This window comes from Leuciscus leuciscus (assembly GCF_965113295.1).
Source record: "Leuciscus leuciscus genome assembly, chromosome: 25".
NCBI lineage: Eukaryota > Metazoa > Chordata > Actinopteri > Cypriniformes > Leuciscidae > Leuciscus > Leuciscus leuciscus.
Window position 1 is genome coordinate 9,470,125 of NC_138724.1, and position 22,509 is coordinate 9,492,633.

General features: G+C 48.3%; 3 protein-coding genes across 3 annotated transcripts; 2 read left to right on the top strand and 1 right to left on the bottom strand.

Annotated features, from left to right (window-relative positions):
* On the bottom strand, nucleotides 1-2,734 carry LOC309491080 (uncharacterized protein). The gene is made up of 2 exons (XM_082160513.1): nucleotides 1,481-2,734; nucleotides 1-1,187 (listed from the first exon to the last, which is right to left on the bottom strand). The coding sequence occupies exons 1-2, from the start codon at nucleotides 2,308-2,310 to the stop codon at nucleotides 965-967; spliced, it is 1,053 nt and encodes a 350-aa protein (XP_082016639.1). The 5' UTR covers nucleotides 2,311-2,734; the 3' UTR covers nucleotides 1-964.
* A 17,460-nt stretch (nucleotides 2,735-20,194) lies between these two features.
* On the top strand, nucleotides 20,195-20,934 carry LOC309491097 (histone H1-like). Its single transcript, XM_082160539.1, has one exon. The coding sequence runs from the start codon at nucleotides 20,255-20,257 to the stop codon at nucleotides 20,882-20,884; it is 630 nt and encodes a 209-aa protein (XP_082016665.1). The 5' UTR covers nucleotides 20,195-20,254; the 3' UTR covers nucleotides 20,885-20,934.
* A 624-nt stretch (nucleotides 20,935-21,558) lies between these two features.
* On the top strand, nucleotides 21,559-22,040 carry LOC309490847 (histone H2A-like). The gene has a single exon (XM_082160124.1). The coding sequence runs from the start codon at nucleotides 21,608-21,610 to the stop codon at nucleotides 21,992-21,994; it is 387 nt and encodes a 128-aa protein (XP_082016250.1). The 5' UTR covers nucleotides 21,559-21,607; the 3' UTR covers nucleotides 21,995-22,040.
* Nucleotides 22,041-22,509: the final 469 nt, after the last annotated feature.

The window sequence follows — 22,509 nt, forward strand, 5'->3', positions numbered from 1 at the left end:
GCGCGCCCAGCATCCACTAAATGAGTCCCAGGGGAAGTCTGGGGAACACGATGAGTGGGAACCGGGCGGCCAATAGAATGGCTAGCGCAGTACATAAGCACTCACTAGGGCACTCAGAGCGGCACGGCCGGTCTGAGCTGATAAACCCCTGTATAATGCAGCTCAACCAGGAGAGCTAAATCAACCGCAGTAGCCCGCGCACAGACAGTGGGCCGGCCTACGCGTGACTTAGACTGATAAAACTTTCGCCTGCAAGGCAGGAACTTCCAGGTTGTAAAACCTAACAAATGTCGAGGGGGAGGCCCAGCTCGCCGCCGTACAAATGTCATGAATGGAAATTCCGCTGGACCAAGCCCACGAAGAGGCCATGCCTCTGGTGGAGTGAGCCCTGATGCCCAGAGGGCACTGCAGATTTTTAGATGCATAAGCAGCTGCGATAGCGTCCACTATCCATCTGGACAGGCTCTGTTTCGAGGCGGCGAGACCTTTGGTGCGCCCACCAAACGAAACGAAAAGCTGCTCCGAGCGCCTGATAGCGGCGGAGCGTGTGACGTAATTTCTCAGCGCTCTGACCGGGCAGAGGAGATTACCATCGACCTCGCTGCCGGAAGGCGGCAGGGCTGAGAGAGAAATGAACAGTGCTCTGAAGGGAGTGCCCAATATTTTGGGGACGTAACCATGCCTCGGTTTAAGAATGACTTTCGAGTCATTAGGTCTGAACTCGAGGCACACGACGTTAACGGATAACACGTGAAGGTCTCCCACACGTTTGACTGAAGACAGAGCTATCAGAAAAACGGTTTTGAGCGTGAGGTATTTCATATCCACAGTTTCCATGGGTTCAAGGGATGCGCTTTCAGGGCCTCTAGGACCAGCGAAAGATCCCACCTGGGAACCGAGGGGGGTCGCGGGGGGTTCATCCTCCTGGCTCCCCTAAGGAAGCGGGTGACAAACTCGTTCCTTCCTAATGCGCGGCCCAGCGCCGAACCGGCAAAAGCTGAGATGGCCGCAACATAGCCTTTGAGCGTGGAAGGGGACCTTCCCGTGTCCAGCGGCTCTTGAAGGAAAACCAATACCTGCGATACCCCACATGCTTGTGGATCCAGCCCCTTGGCAGTGCACCACTTTTTAAACACAGACCATTTAGACGTGTAGAGCCACCTCGTAGAGGGTAAATGGTAAATGGACTGCATTTATATAGCGCTTTCACAGACCCAATGGCCACCAAAGCGCTTTACAATATTGCCTCACATTCACCCATTCACTCACTCATTCATACACCGACGGCGGTGTCAGCCATGCAAGGCGATCCAGCTCGTCGGGAGCAGCTGGGGTTAGGTGTCTTGCTCAAGGACACCTCGACACTTGGTCAGGTGGAACCGGGGATTGAACCACCAACCTTCCGGTTTGTAGACAATCTACATGAACCACTGAGCCACTGCCGGCTGGGGGCTCTAGACTGGGTGATCGTGTTCACAACCCCTTCTGGCAGGTCAACGGGTATCCGTTGAGTCTCCATGCGTGCAGAGACCAGCGCTCTGGATGGGGATGCCAGATCGAGCCGCGGGCTTGAGAGAGAAGGTCTCTTCTCGCCGGAATCGGCCAGGGGACTGTGTCTGCCAGCTGTATTAGCTCCGGGAACCAAGTCTGGTTCTCCCAGTACGGGGCTATGAGGAGCACCGTGTGGCGCGCTTCCCTTATTCTCCTGATGACTTGTGGCAACAGAGAGACCGGCGGGAAGGCATATAGTGGGCCGCTGGGCCAGGTCTGGGCCAGCGCGTCCCCGTTCTTCGTAAAGAACTTTGGGCAGTGAGCGTTGTCTTTTGACACAAAGAGGTCGACTTTCGCTTTGCCGAAACGGCGCCACAGTGGCTGGACTGTTTGGGGATGCAAGGACCACTCCCCAGGGGGAACATTGTCCCTGGACAGTCTGTCGGGACCCTCGTTCAGGTGCCCAGGCACATGCGCGGCTCTCAGCGAGCGCAGTGAGTGCTGAGCCCACACGAGGAGGCGTTCCGCCAGGGTGCAGAGCATTTTGGATCTGACGCCGCCCTGGCGGTTCACGTAGGCCACTACTGATGTATTGTCCGTGCGGACTAGAACATGGTGACCTTGGAGGACTGGGAGGAAGTGCCTGAGCGCTTTCTTGACCGCGAGCATCTCTAGACAGTTTATGTGAAGGAGATTCTCCTGGTCTGACCAGCGGCCATAGACCGGTCTGCCTTCGAAGAGCGCTCCCCAACCTTGGTTGGAAGCATCTGTCGAGACAAGCGCGAGATCGCTCCCATCGTCACCCCCGTGCGATACCATTCGGCTGCCAACCAGAGCTGTAGGGCTGAAATGCAGCCTTGATTCACCCTGACTCGCGAGCTGCCGGCCGCCCAGGCACGGTGAGGCACGCGCTCTTTCAGCCAGCGTTGAAGCGGGCGCATGCGCAGTAAGCCCAGCTGAAGCACTGCTGCAGATGAGGCCATATGCCCCAGGATTCGCTGGAATGTCCTCAGCGGAGCCTGGCTGCCCACCTGGAAGGATGCGGCGAGATGACGGATGCGGCGCGCGCGCTGCTCCGATAATCTGGCCGTCATAACCACCGAGTCCAGTTCTATCCCAAGAAGGAGATTGACTGGCGGGGCGATAATGAGCTCTAGGTCCAGTAAACCGAGAGACCCAGGTTTTCCAAGTGGCTGAGAAGCGCTGTTCTTTGAGACACAAGCTCTGTCTCTGACTGCGCCAGAATAAGCCAGTCGTCCAGATAGTTCAGTATACGCATTCCCCGTCTTCTGAGGAGAGCGAGAGCCGTGTCCATGCAATTCGTAAATGTGCGGGGTGCCAAAGACAGGCTGAACGGCAGGACTGTGTATTGATATACCCGACCGTCGAAGGCGAATCTCAAGAATGGCCTGTGACGGGGTATTATCTGGATCTGAAAGAACACATCCTTCAGATCGAGTGAGATACGAGATACGCTTATCACTCGAGCGGCGCGTGCCCGCTTTATGAGAGTGCACTCTGAGCGCGTTACCAGGGAAACCGTGTTTGTGTGTAGCAGTGAGCACGAGGGTGTGGGCACAGCCGGACAACCCGAATTTATACTCTTATGAGACTTATCTGGGCCGCCGTAAAAACGCACAGGGGCACACATAAGCTTTCAGTTAGCGCGAGCATATGACAGAGAGGGTCGTGTTTTGTTTCGGCGTTTGTTTGCAGGCGTGCGTGTATTAAAAACAGGCTCGTTTACTGCAGTATTAGTATTTCCAGCCGCCTGAACTTAGAGGTGACTGAGAAATATGTAAGAATTGGAGGTTAATCCGGCCTAGGCGGGACGAAAACACTCTCTCTTCCTCTTTTCGCCGGTGCTCGTGACGTCCGCTCTGATATCCCTTGAGAACGGCGCAGTTGCGCGGCTCGAACAAAGGGAGAGAGAGCGGGAAGATGTCATCATGTGCTGTGACATCGTTTGTTTGCAGGCGTGCGTGTATTAAAAACAGGCTCGTTTACTGCAATATTGATATTTCTAGTCGCTTGAGCTTAGGAGGGGACTGAGAAATGTGTGAGAATGGGGGTGGGTCCGGTCTCGCGGGACTTGACACTCTTTTCTCCTTTCGCCTGTGAGTGACGCGCGCAACCGAGACCACGACCGTAGCTTTCTTATAACGTAAAGGAAGCTAGCCTGTGACCGTCCACTTCTGACATCCCTGTGAGCGGCGCCTGTTTGCGCGGCTCGAACAGAGGGGGAGAGCGCGGGAAGGGGCGAGCGTCATCATGTTTTGCGTCAGCGTTTGTTTGCAGGCGTGCGTGTATAAAAACAGGCTCGTTTGCTGCAGTATATGTATTTCCAGTCGCCTGAGCTTAGGAGGGGACTGAGAAATATGTGAGGAATGGAGGTTAGTCCGTCCTGGGTTGGGCTAAACACTCTTCTCTCCTTTAGCCAGTGACGGGGGGTAGCTTTCTTGTATCGTAAAGGAAGCTATAGCCCGAGACCGTCCGTTTCTGACATTCCTTGTGAGCAGCGCCGTTCGCGCGGCTTGACAGAGGGGAGTACAGCTGTCAATGATAGCAGCGTTGTCTGCTTCATCCCCTGAGGCGACGGCAGTGCGGGCGAAAGCCGGCCGCTGCGCGTCGGGAGGTGGGGGGGAGAAGGAGATAGCGAGGCTCGCGGGAGGGGCTCCGGCGAGCGCTCAGCTACTGTATCCGGCTCCGGAGGGCCTCTGAGCGCGGCGTTTCTTCTTACGCGGCGCGGTGGAGGCAGACGGAGCGAGGCCCAGGCAGAGAGCGCAGATCACATGGCGGTCGCTGTCGCTGAGCGGGGCTCTGCACGAGCCACAGGAGGAGCGAGGTATTTGCAACAACGCCTCGCGCTCTTTTAAGTCAAGTCAAGTCAAGTCAAGTTTATTTGTATAGCACTTTTCACAATACAGATTGTATCAAAGCAGCTTCACAGTATTAAATTAAAATAATACAACAAAGTTTGTTTCAAGAGGAATTTATTGATTGATAAAATTAAATTAAATGTCCCCAAAATATCCCCAACTGAGCAAGCCAAAGGCAACAGTGGCAAGGAACCGAAAAACTCCATTAAGTGACCTAATGGTGTCCTAAAACTCCATCAGGTGACCTAATGGAGAAAAAAAAACCTTGGGAGAACCCAGGCTCAGTCGGGGGCCAGTTCTCCTCTGGCATTTATGAGCTAGAGGCCGGATTGTAGTTTGAACTGTAGGATTATATAATAATAATAATAATAATAATAATACATCACACTTGTATAGCGCTTTTTTGGACACTCAAAGACGCTTCACATGGGGAATAAAACAAACAAAACAAAAAAGGGTTTTAAGGAAAAGCTAGTTTGAACAGGTGGGTTTTGAGTACTGATTTGAAGTTTGGTAGTGAGTCGGAATTTCTAATGGATGTAGGGAGTGAGTTCCAGAGGGTGGGGGCGGCAATAGCGAAGGCTCGGTCCCCCAAGGTCCGGCGGTTAGTGCGGACGATCGGGGTAAGGCGGTTGGTGCCAGCTGAGCGGAGGTGGCGGGTGGGTTGGTGCTGTTCCAGGAGCTCAGTGAGATAGGGCGGGGCCAAGTAATGGAGGGTCTTGTAGGTGAGGAGGAGGAGCTTATATTGAATGCGATAATGAACAGGTAGCCAATGGAGCTGCTGGAGAACAGGGGTGATGTGTTCTCGGTACCGGGTGTGGGTGAGGAGTCGGGCGGCTGAATTCTGGATATATTGCAGTTTTTGAAGTTGATTGGTAGGAAGTCCGTAGAGAAGGCTATTGCAGTAGTCAAGTCTTGAAGTTATAAATGCGTGAATGAGGATTTCAGCTGTTGACAGGGTAAGGGAGGGGCGAAAGCGGGCAATGTTGTGGAGGTGGAAGAAGGATAGTTTAGTGATATGATTGATGTGTGTTCGGTATGAGAGGGTGGAGTCCATTATGATACCAAGGTTTCGGACAGAGAGGGAGGGGGTGACATTATGTCCGTCGATAAGGAGAGAAAAGTTCTGAATAGAAGAGAGGAGAGATTTTGGGCTGGTGATAAGGAGTTCTGTTTTACTGCTGTTGAGTTTAAGAAAGTTATTGTCCATCCAAGTTTTAATGTCGGAAATGCAGTTGGTGATGGTGGAGAGGATTAGCCGGGGTGATGGATTTGGTGGACATGTAGAGTTGGGTATCATCGGCGTAGCAGTGAAAATGGAGTCCATGGTGGCGGATGATCTGACCGAGGGGAAGCATGTAGATGGTGAAGAGGAGGGGGCCGAGCACGGAACCTTGGGGGACACCATGGGTGACAGGGGAGGTGTGGGAGTTGCAGTTGTTAACAGAGACAAAGTGGTGACGGTCAGAGAGGTAGGAGGTGAGCCAGAGAAGTGCTGTGCCAGAGATGCCAATAGATTTAAGACGATGGAGGAGGACAGTATGGTCTATTGTGTCAAATGCAGCGGAGAGGTCGAGGAGAAGGAGGATGGATATGGAACCAGAGTCGGCAGCAATGAGCAGATCATTTGTGACTTTAAGAAGTGCTGTTTCTGTGCTGTGGTGTGGACGGAATCCGGATTGAAATGTTTCGAAGAGTTGAGAGGAGTGGAGATGTTGGTGGAGTTGTGTGATGACGGCGCGTTCCAGAATTTTTGAAAGTAACGGGAGATTGGAGATGGGTCTGAAGTTGTCCAGATTGTCAGGGTTGAGGCCAGGTTTTTTCAGGAGGGGTGTGATGGACGCAAGTTTTAGCGGAGATGGAACAGATCCAGACGTAAGGGAAGTGTTGATGATGATGGTGATGAGAGGGATGAGGATTTGTTGACAGGTTTTGAAGAGGGGAGAAGGGATCGGGTCAAGCTGGCAGTTGGAGAATTTCATGGTTGAGAGGAGTTTGGAGGTGTCAGAGGTAGACAGAGGAGAGAAGGAGGAAAAGCTGTGGTGTGTGAGCGGAGTGAATTGATATTCAGAAGGAGGAGAAGCGGAGGAAGTGGATGCTAGTGAACAGTGTATGGTATGGATTTTAGTATGGTAGGATGACAGGAAGTTATTGCATTTGTCTGTAGTGAAAGTGGAGGTTATTTTGTCCTTGGGTTTGGTCAGTTTTGCAAATGTGGAGAATAGGGTGCGGGAGTTGGAAGAATTTGAGTGGATGAGTTGTGAGTAGAAGTTGGACCGGGCAGTTTTGAGAGCAGAATTGTATGTGGTTATGGCGTGTTTGTAAGCTTGGGCATGGACAGTGAGACCGGATTTTTTATGGATCCTTTCAAGTTGTCTATATGAATGCCTGGCTGAAGAGATGCGACTTTAATCTAGTTTTAAACTGGGAGAGCGAGTCTGAGCAACGAACAGTATCAGGAAGACTATTCCAGAGTTTTGGAGCCAAATGTGAAAATGCTCTCCCTCCTTTGGTGGTTCTGGATATCCTAGGTATGACCAAAAGCCTTGAATTTAGTGATCTTAAAGAGCGCGATGGATTATAGGGCGATAGAAGATCCGTTAAATAGACTGGAGCTAAGCCGTTTAGGGCTTTATAAGTCAGTAGCAATACCTTGAAATTAATACGGAACTTTATAGGTAACCAATGCAGTGATGATAAAATCGGTGTTATATGATCATATTTTCTTGATCTCGTAAGAACTCTAGCGGCGGCATTTTGGACTAACTGTAGCTTGTTTATTGAGGATGCAGGACAACCAGCTAATAAAGCATTACAGTAATCCAGTCTCGAGGTCATGAATGCATGAACTAACTTTTCTGCATCAGAAACTGATAGCATATTACGTGGCTTAGCAATGTTTCTAAGGTGGAAAAAGGCTGTTTTTGTAACATATGAAATATGATTTTCAAAAGACAGGTTGCAATCGAGTATAACACCCAGGTCTTTTACTGTAGAGGATAAAGTAACAGGACATCCTATGATGTTAAAGTTGTATTGTGCGAGGTTTTGTGGGCGGTTTTTTGAACCGATAAGTATTACCTCTGTCTTGTCTGGATTTAATAAAAGAAAATTACGCGTCATCCAATCTTTTATATCTTTAACACACTCTGTCAATTTGGAAAATTTTGCGTTTTCATCCGGCCTTGATGAAATATATATTTGAGTGTCATCAGCATAACAATGGAAACTAATTCCATGTTTCCTTATAATATTTCCAAGTGGCATCATATATATTGAAAATAACAGAGGGCCTAATACAGATCCCTGCGGCACTCCATAGTTTACTGGAGTTATGATCGATTTTTCTCCATTTAAATAGACAAAATGGTAGCGGTCAGATAGGTATGATTTGAACCAGCTTAGTGCTTGTCCTTGAACACCAGTATAATTTTGTAGTCGATCTAAGAGTAATGTATGATCTATAGTTTCGAACGCAGCACTAAGATCAAGTAAAACTAGTATTGAGATACAGCCTTGGTCAGAAGCTAAAAGTAAATCATTTGTGATTTTAACGAGCGCAGTTTCAGTGCTATGATGCGGTCTGAATCCAGACTGAAACTTTTCATAGATATCATTTTGTTGCAAGAAAGAGCCCAGTTTAGCGGACACCACTTTTTCTAATATTTTAGACATAAATGGAAGATTTGAAATGGGTCTATAATTTGCTAGATTATTATGATCTAATTGTGGTTTCTTAATGAGAGGTTTTATAACTGCCAGTTTAAATGTTCTTGGAACATGACCTAAAGATAAAGACGAGTTAATAATATTGAGGAGAGGCTCTTCCACTACAGGTAACACTTCTTTCAGTAGTTTAGTTGGTATAGGATCTAATAAACATGTTGTTGTTTTAGATGAAGTGATAAGTTTATTTAACTCTTTTTGTTCTATAGTTGTAAAGCACTGTAATTGTTCTTGCGGGGTGATAATTGAAGCTGAATTATAAGGCGCGATTGAAGATTGAACGTTTACAATTGTGGTTCTGATGCTTTCTATTTTCTCAGTGAAGAAGTTCATGAAATCATTACTACTGAACTGTAACAGGATATTTTGTTCGGGTGACGTCTGTTTATTTGTTAGTCTAGCCACGGTGTTAAATAAAAACCTTGGATTGTTTTGGTTGTTTTCTATTAGTTTGCGGAGGTGCTCAGCCCTGGCCGCTTTTAGGGCCTTTTTATAACGTGACTTACTGTCTTTCCACGCGATTCTAAAGACCTCTAAATTAGTTTGTTTCCATTTACGCTCTAAAATACGGGTTTCTCTCTTTAAAACATGCGTAGTATTGTTATACCATGGTGCTTTATTTTTCTCTCTGACCTTTTTTAATTTAATAGGTGCAACCACATCCAATGTTCTAGAGAGAATGGTGCTCATAGTGCTAGTTAGTTCTTCTAGTTCATCTGTTTGTTTGGGTTCAGGCGGCAGCTGAGACAGATTAGATAAGCAATTTGAGAAATTATCTATGGTGGATGGGAGGATTGTTCTGCCTGGTTGATAACGCGACGCCGCATGACATATTACAGCAGTACGTAATATGCAAGTTACCATGTAGTGATCAGTGACTTCATCACTTTGTGGAATGATATCTATATCGGTTGGATCGGTTCCATGTGATATAATTAAATCGAGTGTATGATTAAGACAATGTGTTGGTCCGGTGACGTTTTGCTTGACCCCAAATGAATTTAATAAATCTGTAAACGCAGCTCCTAACGCATCATTTGGATTATCTACGTGTATGTTAAAATCTACAACAATTAATGCTTTATCGACATTGACTAATTTCACGTAGAGGGGAGAAGCGGTTTTGTGTGGATAACTCGAAAACCGTGAGGGTCGGAGAAAGTCTTGGTCTAAACCTGACTCGCGTCTTCCGCTGCGGAACCACCCAGGCTTTGTGGTGGCGTGTTGGAGCCGGAGTGAACGAGACCATGGCTGATTGCGACCGATGCTGAGGAACGCACGGAGTAGACGCGGTCGGAGTCAGCGGGTTAGTAACGTTAAACACTGATTTGTGTGCATCGGCGCGTGATGTTTCAAGAGCCAAACAAACACCGGTCTCTCAGCTCGGCCTGTCTCAATAAAAGGTCGTGGATCTGTTTCTCAACAGCTTCCAGCTCAGACTGCAGTGCGTGCAGCTCAAATGTGTCTTAGATGCAGTGTGTCGCGGGGCGAACACACAAACACACACAACGAGAGCAAAAAAGGATATAATCCGCCGGATAGCGGAGCAGGCAGGGAAGGCTGAAGGCGGCGAAGACGGCCGGCCTCCTCAGGCTGATATCCTCGGCGTGCTGATCGCCTGTTTCAACGGCGGCGGCTTCCTCAGAGTCCAGCGATGCGGAGAGCGTCGCTGAAGAGACAGAAATCAGTGAAGCAGCCTCTGAGCCTCGCTTATATACGCTAAGCCACACCCCCTCTTTCGCGGGCTGTGACGCATGAGGCTCGCCAAGCGCGCTCATTGGACGTGACGTCACGTCTAAGGCTCAGCGTTAGGCTGCTGCAGTTGCCGCAGGGCAGCCAATGGGCACGCTAGTAAGCCTGCCCTAGGTCTGTGTGCTGCTGCACTGCTTTGACAAAATTATAAAAATTAAGGATAATTTTTTGGCTTCAGATCTCGAGAAAGATGACTTTCCCGCAGGGTAAGCTACTTACGCAATACGAGAGAACCTCTCGTAAGAGAACACTCGTTACAACTAACAGTAAACAAATATATACACAGTGTATTTTTTATTTCAGTGGGTGCTAAATAAACTGGTAAACCTTATATCCGTAAAATGACTCGATGTGCTGTCATAAAGTGCGCGCTTTCACTTTCACTTCTGCCGTGATCAGTAACGTTAGTCCAGCTGGATCACAAACAGTACAGATCCATCCTCGAGTAACAACGAGAGTAAATGAAGACTGATATGTTCATTCTTACATCCAACAACAGCACACCTCAATCGCTTAGGAGACATTCTTGTTTACAGCTGCTCCAGCTTCGAACAATGGCGGACTCTGTGTCCAGCTCACTCAGGGCGGGTCTAGGCTCAAACAGCAGTGTCAATCAAGGAGTCGTGGGCGGGGCCTGCGCAATTCTACGTCACATTGCGCAGAATCTGAGAACAGCTCATTCTGAGACAGTGCTTATGATTTATTGAGATTGTAAAAAAAACACTGGGTGGATTTTTATCATTCTAGGGTGGTTTTGCTCACACACTGCCAACACACATTTATGTTCGAACACCATGTAAAAGTGAATTTTGCATAATAGGTGCCCTTTAAAAATGGCTGTGTTGATCGAGCATTCATCGAGAGAGTCGCCGCTCGTATTTGCTCTGGAGAGCAGAACAGCGGCGTAGGGGTCAACGTTGCCGTACTTGGGTCCACCAGACCCTCCGGAGGCGTACCCAGTTTGGCGAGTTTCACCACTTGCTCCAGGAGCTGCGCCTGGATGACGGCTGCTTTCAGTGGTACTTCCGCCTGTCAGTTTGATGACCTGGATCACCCTTGCCCTCAACCACCTAATCTGTCATTTATTTTTGTTTTGATGATAAATGGAGCCAGTCTCCAAAAGTAATTAAACTGTCCTGTGATTTTTTTTTTTCTCACACAACACTGTCATGACACGAACTATGTTCTTATACATTAAAGTATGTTGGTTGTCTTTACATTAGAATAATAATGTTTCATATAATCTAGATTTAGACATGGAATAAATAGCATTCAATACAAAATGAATATGTCTCGATTATTGAAATCAAGTTTTTATGTGATAAAAGATTTGCTTTGTTGTGCATTAGAACCACACCAGGCATTTAGTCATATTACAAAATAATTTATTGAGGCCAAACATATAAAATAAGTCATTGAGGCCAAACATATAAAATAACATTAACTGAAAAGCGGGCTTGCCCCCGTTTATAACGTCACTTCACCACGTGACAGCAGCAAGCAGGCTCCTGATTGGTTAAAGCTGCCGTCGGCAAGTCTGGCAGATTGGGTCGATTAGCCAAAATTTTGAATGTTTACAACTCTCATGCCCCTCCCCACTACCAGCGAGCACCCTCCCATCGAGGTCGTGCTCGTCAGTGCGTCACTGTGCGTGTGTACCTGATTTTCTGTGAACGCGTCCGTCTCTTCAGCATCTATCAACACCATGGACTCGGAGGTAGGCTGCCCTGGCTGATCTATCCATAGATAGCAATAACCGAGGAATTGGAAGCTTGTTAGTAGATTTTTTCTCCGCCATCACGCTTGCAATCTCCAGGCGAATTTCAGGCGTGGTGTGTGCATGTGATATTAACGTGCGCGAGTGAGGGGGGATCTGTGGCGTGTGCACGACCTGTGATTGACAGTCAGATCTCACACCCCCCTGCGCTGATTGGACCTGATGAAGCGGGAGCGGTGGATTTTTGCAAAACAAATAACACGCTCCAGGTGGAGTTAGAAGCTCGGGTTTTTTTCTAAAACCACCTTATTTATGTTGTTCTGTCGGATTATAGTGTCAATTTCACTGAATATGATCAAAAAAATGTTGCCGACGGCAGCTTTAACCCTGCGCGAACAGACGCCAAAGATCTGATTTTTCAACTCGGGCGTCAGACGCGAATTCGCTTCAAATGCGTGACTGCACAAAAAACACCAAATAAAATCACTTGCACGTATCGCGGCAGACGCTCAATTCACCTCTTTCGCACGAATGAGGCGAAATCGCATCCACCGCGCCAGGCTAAACGCATCTATCGCGCCGCAGGACCTCCAGACGCGCGTCTACGCATCTTTACATTGACTTAACATGGAAATCACTCGCTCAATTCACGTTCGGTGTGAACGCAGCATAACAGCGCAGCGCTTCTGTGTTGTACGTCAGCACGTAGGCTCAGTATTGGCCGACGCTGGTCATTTCACGAGTTCACACTTACATACAATTAGAGGGAGTAAAGTTTAATGCGTAATTGGCGTGCTGTCCGGGGGGAGGGCTCCGAGCTCGGAGTTCGGCCCGACCCCAGAGTACTCTCCCCATATGTAAGTGGTTAGGACTAGAAGTGTGGAGAAGGGGTGGTGAGACTGCTGAATATATATACACCACTTATCGTTGATTGCTGAGTGCTCTCCACTCGTGTTAATTATCTGAACGTGCTCCTCCTGAACTTTGTTAATAAAGTGTGTGACACATATATAAAATATATATATATATATTTTTCTCTCTCTCTCTTTCCTTTCTTTCTCCTCATCATACAATGCATGAAATATATAGAAGGTTCTATTTTTTAATTAAGCTCTTGTTCATTTTAACACAGAAGGGTTGTCCGGGTATTGTTCTACTTACTTAAAGGGACACTTCACCTCTGGAAAGATGAATGTGTATTTAAAATAGGTAATTTATGTAGAAGAAATGTGAAATTATTTTTGAATTTGGAGCTTTCTAGACTGAGAAAAGCCAGAAAATGTATTTTTGGCTTATGTGGATGAAAGACAACAACTCCCAGAATGCACTTGCTTCGCTGCCCTAGGAGGCCACGCCTATCGGTAAGAGAGCGCAGATGAAAACAACAAGGCTAGGCTACCAGTGAGTCTCCGTGACGAGTTTGCCAGGGATTTCGAGATCGCACAAAATGTCCGGGATTCGGCTTTTGCGTTCTACAGCCGCCATTCATTATTTTTACAGTGGCGAGCAGGACGAGGCTGAGGGGCGCGGGAGAACGGCGCGAGGCCGGTGGCGTGATTACTGAGACGCACCAGTCTCGTAGGCTATCTCTCACGGAGGAGCGGGAATTTTCTTAGCAATGTTAAAACGCACATCAACCGATCACTTGTTTAGCGTTCATGTAAACACTACATCCAGATTCACCAATCGGAGTTGAATTCAGCTAGATTGAAACAAAAGGTGTGCATGTAAAAAATGAATGGCGACTGCAGAAAGCAAAAGCCGAATCCCGGACATTTTGGACGATCTCGACGGCCGGACATGTCCGGGAAAAAGAGGATGGTAACCACTACTACTCAGCTTTCTCCTAATACTCAGCTTTCTCCTACTACTCAGCTTTCTCCACAGAACAAGAGCCTGTTAGCTTAGCTTCCAAAGAAAGACGGCTGACATTCTGTGAGTGAGATCCCACCCTCTATGGGTGGGTTGAAAACATGTGGGACAGCCCCTCCTACTGTCTGTAGTCTTTAGCCTCTGGCCAAAAAATCCTCCTATGACCTAAAATGACGATTTTTGCGTCATCTGAGGATTTTTTCCAGACAAAAAATACATAAATCTCTCATCTCAGGGGGATATGAGGGTGGAAAGCACGGTAATTTGAAAATACTACAGGTTTTCTACTAATACAAAGCTTAATGCTAAATCCTGAAGTATCCCTTTAAGTAAGCCAGGGTATGGTAGTTGTTCGAGTTATTTCTAATCCTGTCTTTTTCTTTAGTTTCTCTTAATAGTAGGGGCATCCGCGATATAAATAAAAGAAAGGCTGCATTTTTATTTTTGAAAGATAAAAGGGCTGATTTTTATTTATTACAAGAAACACATAGTTTAAAGGCTGATTACAATTTTTGGAAGAGTCAGTGGGGTCAGGACATTTGGTTGAGTCATGGTACAAATATATCAGCAGGGGTCGCTATTCTCAGAGGGAATTTCAGGGGCAAATTTGAAGGTGGCTGATTAGAGGACTCTGAAATGCAATATATTATTGCCAATATTTATGGTACTAATTGCAAATCTACAAATCTGATTTTACTTCATGAATTAGAAAAACGAATTGCAGACCTATCAACTAAATACATGAATGCTAAATGTATTTTTGGGGGGTGCTTGTTGATATCTGGCGGAAAATGAACCCCCAAAAACGTAATCGGTTACTAACGTAACCTCGGTTCTCTCTAGAAGAGGGAACGAGTATTGCGTAAGTTAGCTTACGCTACGGGTAAAGTCATCTTTTCTCGAGATATGAAGCCAAAAAAAGTATCCTTAATTTTTATTCATTGTCAACGCAGTGCAGCAGCTAGCAGACCTAGAGCAGGCTATCTAGCGCGCTCATTGGCTGCTCCGCGGCAACTGCAGCAGCCTACCAGTGAGCCTGGCGTGACGTCACGCCCAATGAGGGCGCACGCGCCCTCACGCGTCACAACCCGCCAGAATGGGAGTGGCTTAGCGTATAAAAGGAAGGCTCGGAGGCTGATACCCTGGTTTTCGTCGACTGAAGCGAAATGAGCTCGTGGCGCGAGCACGGCAGGTTACGCAATACTCGTTCCCTCTTCTAGAGAGAACCGAGGTTACGTTAGTAACCGATTACGTTCTCTTATGAGAGGTTCTCTCGTATTGCGTAAGTTAGCTTACGCTACGGGAACCCCTTGTCAACGCCGTGCGCGCCCAGCATCCACTACATGAGTCCCAGGGGAAACCCGGGGAACACTGATAAGTGGGAAACAGGTGGCCGACAGAGTGGGCCAGCACATGTTCATAAGCACACATTAGGGGGTGTAGAGCGGCTCGGCCGGTCTATACTGACATAACCCTTTCTAGTGCAGCTCAACCAGGAGAGCTAAATCGAGTAAGTAGCCCGCGCACAAAAGTGTGGGCAGGGCATACACACGACTTAGACTGATAGAAGTTTAGCCTGCAGGGCGGGGACTTCCAGGTTATAAAACCTAACAAATGTAGAGGGGGAGGCCCAGCCTGCCGCTGTACAAATGTCATGAATGGAAATCCCGCTGGACTAAGCCCGCGATGAGGCGTTATCCACGCATGCAGAGACCAGCGCTCTGGATGGGGATGCCAGATCGAACCGCGGGCTTGAGAGAGAAGGTCTCTCCTCACTGGGATCGGCCATGGGGCTGAGTCTGCCAGCCGCATTAATTCCGGGAACCATGTCTGGTTCTCCCAGTGCGGGGCTATAAGGAGCACTGAGTGGCGCGTTTCTCTGATCCTCCCGATCACCTGGGGTAACAGCGAGATCGGGGGAAAAGCGTACAGCGGGAGGCTGGGCCAGGCTCTGGCCAGCGCATCCTCGCTCTTCGAGAAGAATATCGGGCAGTGGGCGTTGTCGTCTGACGCAAAGAGGTCGACTTTCGCTCTGCCGAATAGAAACAGGCGCCATAGAAGCTGGACTGTCTGGTGGTGCAGAGACCATTCCCCGGGGGGAACGTTGTCTCTGGACAGTCTGTCTGGGCCGACGTTCAGGTGACCGGGCACATGCGCGGCTCTCAGCGAGCGCAGTGAGCCCTGAGCCCAAACGAGGAGGCGTTCCGCCAGTGCGCAGAGGATTTTGGATCTGATCCCGCCTTGACGGTTCACGTAGGACACCACTGACATGTTGTCTGTGCGAACTAGTACATGGTGTCCTCGCAGGTATGGGAGAAAATGTTTCAGTGCATTCTCGACCGCTAGCATCTCCAGACAGTTTATGTGAAGGCATTTCTCCCGGTCTGACCAGAGGCCATAGACTGGTCTGCCCTCGAGAAGCGCCCCCCAACCTAGGTTGGAGGCGTCTGTCGAGATCGTTTTCCGGTGCGAGATAACTCCCATTGTAACTCCCCGTTGGTACCATTCGGCCGCCAGCCAGGGCTGCAGGGCTGAGACGCAGCCCTGATTCACACTGACTCGCGAGCTGCCGGCAATCCACGCTCTGCGGGGCGCTCTCGCTCTCAGCCAGCGCTGAAGCGGGCGCATGCGCAGTAGGCCCAGCTGAAGTACAGCTGCAGCTGAAGCCATGTGGCCCAACATCCTCTGAAATGCTTTCAGGGGGAAACACCTGCCTTTCTGAAAAGACGCGGCGAGATGTCGAATACGGCGCACGCGCTGTGTCAACAGTCTGGCCGTCATAGCCACCGAGTCCAGCTCTACTCCCAAAAAAGAGATTGACTGACTGGGTATTAATGAGCTCTTGGTCCAGTTGACCGAGAGACCCAAGCTTTTCAGATGGCTGAGTAGCGCTAGTCTGTGGGATATGAGTTCTTCCTCTGACTGCGCTAGAATCAACCAGTCGTCCAAATAGTTCAGATTTCGCATGCCCTGTGTTCTCAGGGGAGCGAGAGCCGAGTCCATGCACTTCGTGAACGTACGGGGTGCTAAAGACAGGCCGAACGGTAGGACGGTGTATTGATATACCTGACCGTCGAAGGCGAATCTCAAGAATGGCCTGTGACGGGGTATAATCTGAATCTGAAAGTATGCGTCTTTCAGATCGAGAGAAATAAACCAGTCCCTCAGGCGGATTTGCGCGAGGATTTGTCTGGATGTGAGCATTTTGAACGGCCGTCTCATGAGAGCTTTGTTCAAATATCTCAGATCTAATATGGGTCTGAGAGCTCCGTCCTTCTTGGGAACGAGGAAATAGCGGCTGTAAAAGCCCGTCTCGGTCAGAGAAGGATGCACTCGTTCTATCGCCCCCTTGCACAATAGTTTCACAATTTCTGTATGAAGCAGATGGGCTGCTTCTGTATTCACTCTCGTCTCGGCCCGTGCTCGAAAGCGCGGGGGACGGCGAGCGAACTGCAGCGAATAGCCCCGTTTCACAATGTTCAGCACCCATTCTGACACGCCCGGGATAGCTTCCCACGCTTCCGCATGCATAGCTAGGGGTCGAATGGCCTCTGGGTCCCGGCCGCTGCACTGCGCGGGATAGGGGACTCGTAACAGAGGAATTTGCGCGGTGCGCGCGCTGTCGATGCTGGGGAACGGGAGCTCGCTGATAGCGATAACTGACTGGACAGCACTCAATGACTCGGTCACTTGGGACGGAGAACGTTTTGCAGTGAGAAACCCGTGACGCGAGAGCGGCGTGGGTGTTAATGTGTTTATCAGTAAGTGTGAGCGCTCGTGGGCGGGCACAGGGCTTACATTCATAACATGGCCAGTGTTGGGGAGCTTTATGTGATCTAACCCCCGGGGCAGCTGTGTGACAGAGCGGGCAGTGGGTAGGTGTGAGCACTGACTCGTGGGCACAATTCCTACGCTTATCACTCGAGCGGCGCGTGCCCGCTTTGTGAGAGTGAGCTCTGTGAGAGACACAGGGGAGATCGTGCTTGTGTGTAGGGGTGAGCACTGGGCTGTGGGCACATTTCCTACACTCAAAACACCGTCGGCGTGAGCCGAATAACCAGAATGAATACTCTTTTTCAGATTTCTCTGGGTCGCTGTGCGAACGGCGTTTGTGTGCAGGCGAGCGAGTTGTGTAACTGACTCATTGGCTGCAAAATACACATCTGCAGTCGCCTTTTTAGGTGACTGACAGCGCGAAATGCTTTAAAGGCTCAAATGTTTAGACTCTCATAATTACTCGAGCACCATCATGTGAGCGGGAGGGTGCGAGGGGCGGGTTCACTTTCTGCATGTGAGAAGCTGGCCGCGAGCTCGGAGCAGCGAACAGCATAAAACACTTTCTTTTACTTTTTTTTTCCGCCAGAGCCAGAATCGAACACGGGTCTCTGGTGTGAAAGCCTAAGATTCTGCCACTGAGCCACAGGGGGAGAATACATAGGCTATCGGTTCGCGCGACCATATGATAGAGCGTCGTCATGTTTCGTGTCGGCGTTAGCTTGCAGGCGTGCGTGTATTGTAACGTTTACTGCTCGTTTACTGCAATATTAATATTTCCAGCCGCCTGAACTCAGAGGGGACTGAGAAATGTGTAAGAATTGGAGATTGGCCCGGCCTCAGCGGGGCTACAAACACTCTCTCTTCCTTTCGCCGGTGAGTGAGGCACGCGGGGTGCTGAACATTGCTCGTGACCGTCCGCTCTGACATCCCTTGAGAACGGTGCAGTTTGCGCGGCACAAGCAAATGGAGAGAACGTGGGAAGCGGGGCGAGTAGCCAGAGAGCGTCATCATGTTTTGCAGGCGTGCGTGTATTATAACAGGCTCGTTTACTGCAGTATTGATATTTCCAGTAGCCTGAACTTAGGAGGGGATTGAAAAATATGTGTGAAATGGATGTGAAACACTCTTTTCTCCTTTCGCCGGGAGACGGGCGCGGGGGGCGGGGTAGCTTTCTTATAGCGTAAAGAAATACTAGCCCCGTGACCGTACACTTCTGCAATCCCTTGTGAGCGGCGCAGTTTGCGCGACTCGAACAGAGGGAGAGAGCGAGCCCCATAATCGTCCGCATCTCTGACATCCCTTGTGAACGGCGCAGTTGCGCGGCTCGAACAGAGGGAGAGAGAGAGCGGGGAGTGGTGCGAGGCATTTGAAAAAACGCCTCGTAGGAAATTTCTCTTTTAGAAGCGAGAGTATGTGTCGCAGCGGCGAACACACACAGCAGTAAAAGGATATGACGCCGGATAGCGTAGCAGGCACGGATGGCTGAAGGCGGCGAAGAATCATCTGGCTTCCTCAGGCGCTGTCCTCTGCTTGCTCTGTCGCTTGCTTCGACGGTGGCGGCTTCTCTCAGAGATCCAGCGATGCAGAGAGCTTCGCTGAAGAGACGAAAATCGGGGTATCAGCCTCCGAGCCTTCCTTTTATACGCTAAGCCACTCCCATTCTGGCGGGCTGTGACGCCACATCACGCCAGGCTCACTGGTAGGCTGCTGCAGTTGCCGCGGAGCAGCCAATGAGCGCGCTAGATAGCCTGCTCTAGGTCTGCTAGCTGCTGCACTACGTTGACAATGAATAAAAATTAAGGATAATTTTTGGGCTTCATATCTCGAGAAAAGATGACTTTACCCGTAGCGTAAGCTAACTTACGCAATACGAGAGAACCTCTCGTAAGAGAACTCACGTATACATGGCAAAATAGTGAATTGTCTTTGATATTAACCATAAATCTATCCGAGATTGCAGAGGAGTTGACACCCTTAATAGACAGCTTTTACGGACCATAAATCTATTCACATTTTTATCACCACTAATGACAATAGAAAGAACATGAGCAGAAATGGATACTGGATTTTAAACAATTCTTTATTATTAAATGATGAATTTAAGTGTGAAGTCTTAAAAATAATTGAAAAATACTATAAACAGGGTGTACCGGTAATTACTAACCAAAATGGGCTGCAGTGGGATTTTATGAAATAGCCTATAAAGTGAGGAGTTTAGCCATTAAAATGAGTAAAACGATTGCCAAAAGTAAACGGGTCAAAATGCAAACCATCATCCAAGAGTTTGGTGCCCTGAGTGATAAAACAGATTTAACAGAGGAATAACAGTTCAGAATCTCATAAAATGACAAGAGGATTTAAATACACATTATGAGGACACATGATGTGTTTAATAAGTTAAAACATTAACACTTGTGTGATCAGGCGTATATATTTATTATTGTGATTAATGTTATTATTATTATTATTATTATATGGACAGATCATCTGGCCAGACATGAGAGTCACAGAGAGACTCGGAGTCTCCGGATGTTCGTGTGCTTCAAGCTGCCCAAAACAACATCTGTATGAAAGCCTCCTGACGTCCCTCACTGATGCTGATTTCATTAAAGTCTCATCAGACTGTTTGCTGAACATAAAGAAGACGCGTTCAGGCTTTTATCAACGTTTCCACTTAAACTATTTATCAAATGTACACGCTGCTTTTCCCCGCGCCTGATGCTCGCCTTGGATTTGATCTGATGAAGGCAAAATAAACATTTCCTCTTCGCGTATATTAGTCTCAAATGAAAGCTCAGAACCTCTGCTTGGTGTTCACTTTGTTTTGACTGTGCTAAACTATTTTACCGTTCCAGTTTTGCCTCAAATGTAAGAGAAGAAAACACACGCATGAGGGGTTCGTGGACGCGCATAGACGCCGAGCGGGCAGGTTGAGTCTATAAGGTTCTCATGTGTTATTTAAGAGTGCAGCGTCGCGCGAGCGCCAGTCATTGCAGAAACGAGAGACAGTATTTGAAAGACTGCAGACCCAATCAGAGAGATGGCAGAAACCGCACCCGCACCCGCTGTTGCCACCCCGGCCAAAGCGCCCAAGAAGAAGTCCGCTGCGAAAGCCAAGAAAGCAGGACCAGGCGTCGGCGAGCTCATCGTCAAAGCTGTGTCCGCATCCAAGGAGAGAAGCGGCGTGTCTCTCGCCGCGCTCAAGAAAGCGCTCGCTGCCGGTGGCTACGATGTGGAGAAGAACAACTCTCGCGTCAAGATCGCCATCAAGAGCCTGGTGACCAAAGGCGCCTTGGTGCAGGTCAAAGGGACCGGCGCCTCGGGCTCATTCAAGCTCAACAAGCAGCAAGCCGAGACCAAGAAGAAAGCGGCTACTAAAGCGAAGAAGCCCGCGGTCAAGAAACCCGCTGCTGCCAAGAAGCCCAAGAGCGCTGCGGCAAAGAAGCCAGCCGCCAAGAAATCGCCAAAGAAACCCGCCGCTAAGAAGTCGCCCAAGAAGGCCAAGAAACCCGCCGCAACAGCCGCTAAGAAGGCGGCGAAGAGCCCCAAAAAGGTACAGAAACCAGCAGCCGCTAAGAAAGCAGCAAAGAGTCCCAAAAAGGCAAAGACTGCTAAGGTGGCAAAACCTAAAGCCACCAAGCCTAAAAAGGCAGCGCCCAAAAAGAAGTAAAGTTCACTCTTTGTTCCTCAACGGCTCTTTTAAGAGCCACCCACTTACTCTGAATTAGAGCAAAACTTATTTATATTAAAGATTTCTGTTCATTTTAATATAAATGTGAAATGAATGTTCAATAGAGATGTGATTTTTAACCTCTTGGACTCATTCATTCTAAACAGACAATTCAAAACACCCAGATAAAAAAAACATAAGAAATGTATTGTAAATAGCCACAAAAAAAACAAGAGGGTTCAGAAATGGCATGTTATACAACAAGGTACAGACAGAATATACACACAACACTATGCTGAGGAATTGTAAGAATACAATACAAACAACCACACATCCAACAATATGGACAGTGATAAAACAATACTGCAATAGGAACATAGTACTGTACAGTATCTGATGGTCAGTGTGCACAGAATATACGTGTGTCTGTGTGAAAGGTGCAGCGCTTTTGGTAGGAACAGTGTACAATATCCGTTTTGTACTTATTTAAATTTCATATAACTCTTCTGTCTTATTAGTCACACACTCACAAATACTTGCGCAAACTGCACGATAAAACCCGCTAGAAGGGGAAGAGAAGTTCAGTGATTGGTTTAAATATTTACAGACTCTAAACCAATCAGCGACTGGCACTCTCGTTTAAAGCCAGTGTGTGGAGGCATACGGATTTTATTCTGTTACTTATTTTTGTCTGTGAAGGTTGTTTTAAGTGTTTTAAAAACAATGAGTGGAAGAGGCAAAACCGGTGGTAAAGCCAGAGCGAAGGCTAAGACTCGCTCCTCTAGGGCGGGACTACAGTTCCCCGTCGGCCGTGTTCACAGGCTTCTTCGCAAAGGAAACTACGGCGAGCGTGTCGGTGCCGGAGCTCCTGTTTATCTGGCGGCGGTACTCGAGTATCTCACCGCTGAGATTCTGGAGCTGGCTGGAAACGCCGCTCGGGACAACAAAAAGACCCGCATCATCCCCCGCCACCTGCAGCTGGCAGTGCGCAACGACGAGGAGCTCAACAAACTTTTGGGCCGAGTGACCATCGCTCAGGGCGGCGTGCTGCCCAACATCCAGGCCGTGTTGTTGCCCAAGAAGACCGAGAAACCCTCCAAATCTAAATAAACGACTCGTGTCTGTTACATTAAGACCAAAAGGCTCTTTTAAGGGCCACCTATTTTATCTGATAGAGAGTTTTTTCTTTTTAATATTTATAAACGACATGAAGGCGTTTGGTTGAGGGAGAAAATGACCCATCAAACCAGAGTAAAATTTAATGATTGCTCTAAATCATTGATGATTACAGTCGTAGGTGTGCGTGTTTGTTGTAAGCACATGATGATCCCCTAATGTGTGTTTGTCACCCAACCCATCTCCCTTAATATTAAAATATAGTTGGTCTACCTGGGACTTGCGGTTCAATATCTGCATGCTTCCGCTAGCTAAAGTTATGTGAAAACAACATCAGCTATGCGGACGACACTACATAACTTTGTCACCCGGAGACTACAGGCCAATACAAGAACTGGCTAGGTGCATTGAACAAATTAGTTATTGGATGTGCCTTAAATTAAATGAGGAAAAAAACTGAGGTGGTTGTTTTTGGAGCAAAAGACGAAGACTTAAAAGCCAGCACTCAT

Excerpts from the sequence above, each read along its gene's own strand:
- LOC309490847 (XM_082160124.1), top strand. The coding sequence starts at position 21,608 with ATGAGTGGAAGAGGCAAAACCGGTGGTAAAGCCAGAGCGAAGGCTAAG.
- LOC309491097 (XM_082160539.1), top strand. The coding sequence starts at position 20,255 with ATGGCAGAAACCGCACCCGCACCCGCTGTTGCCACCCCGGCCAAAGCG.
- LOC309491080 (XM_082160513.1), bottom strand. The coding sequence starts at position 2,310 with ATGGTATCGCACGGGGGTGACGATGGGAGCGATCTCGCGCTTGTCTCG. Across the intron at positions 1,188-1,480 it reads CCGTTGACCTGCCAGAAGGG|TCCATTTACCATTTACCCTC; the intron begins GTTGTGAACACG and ends ATATAAATGCAG.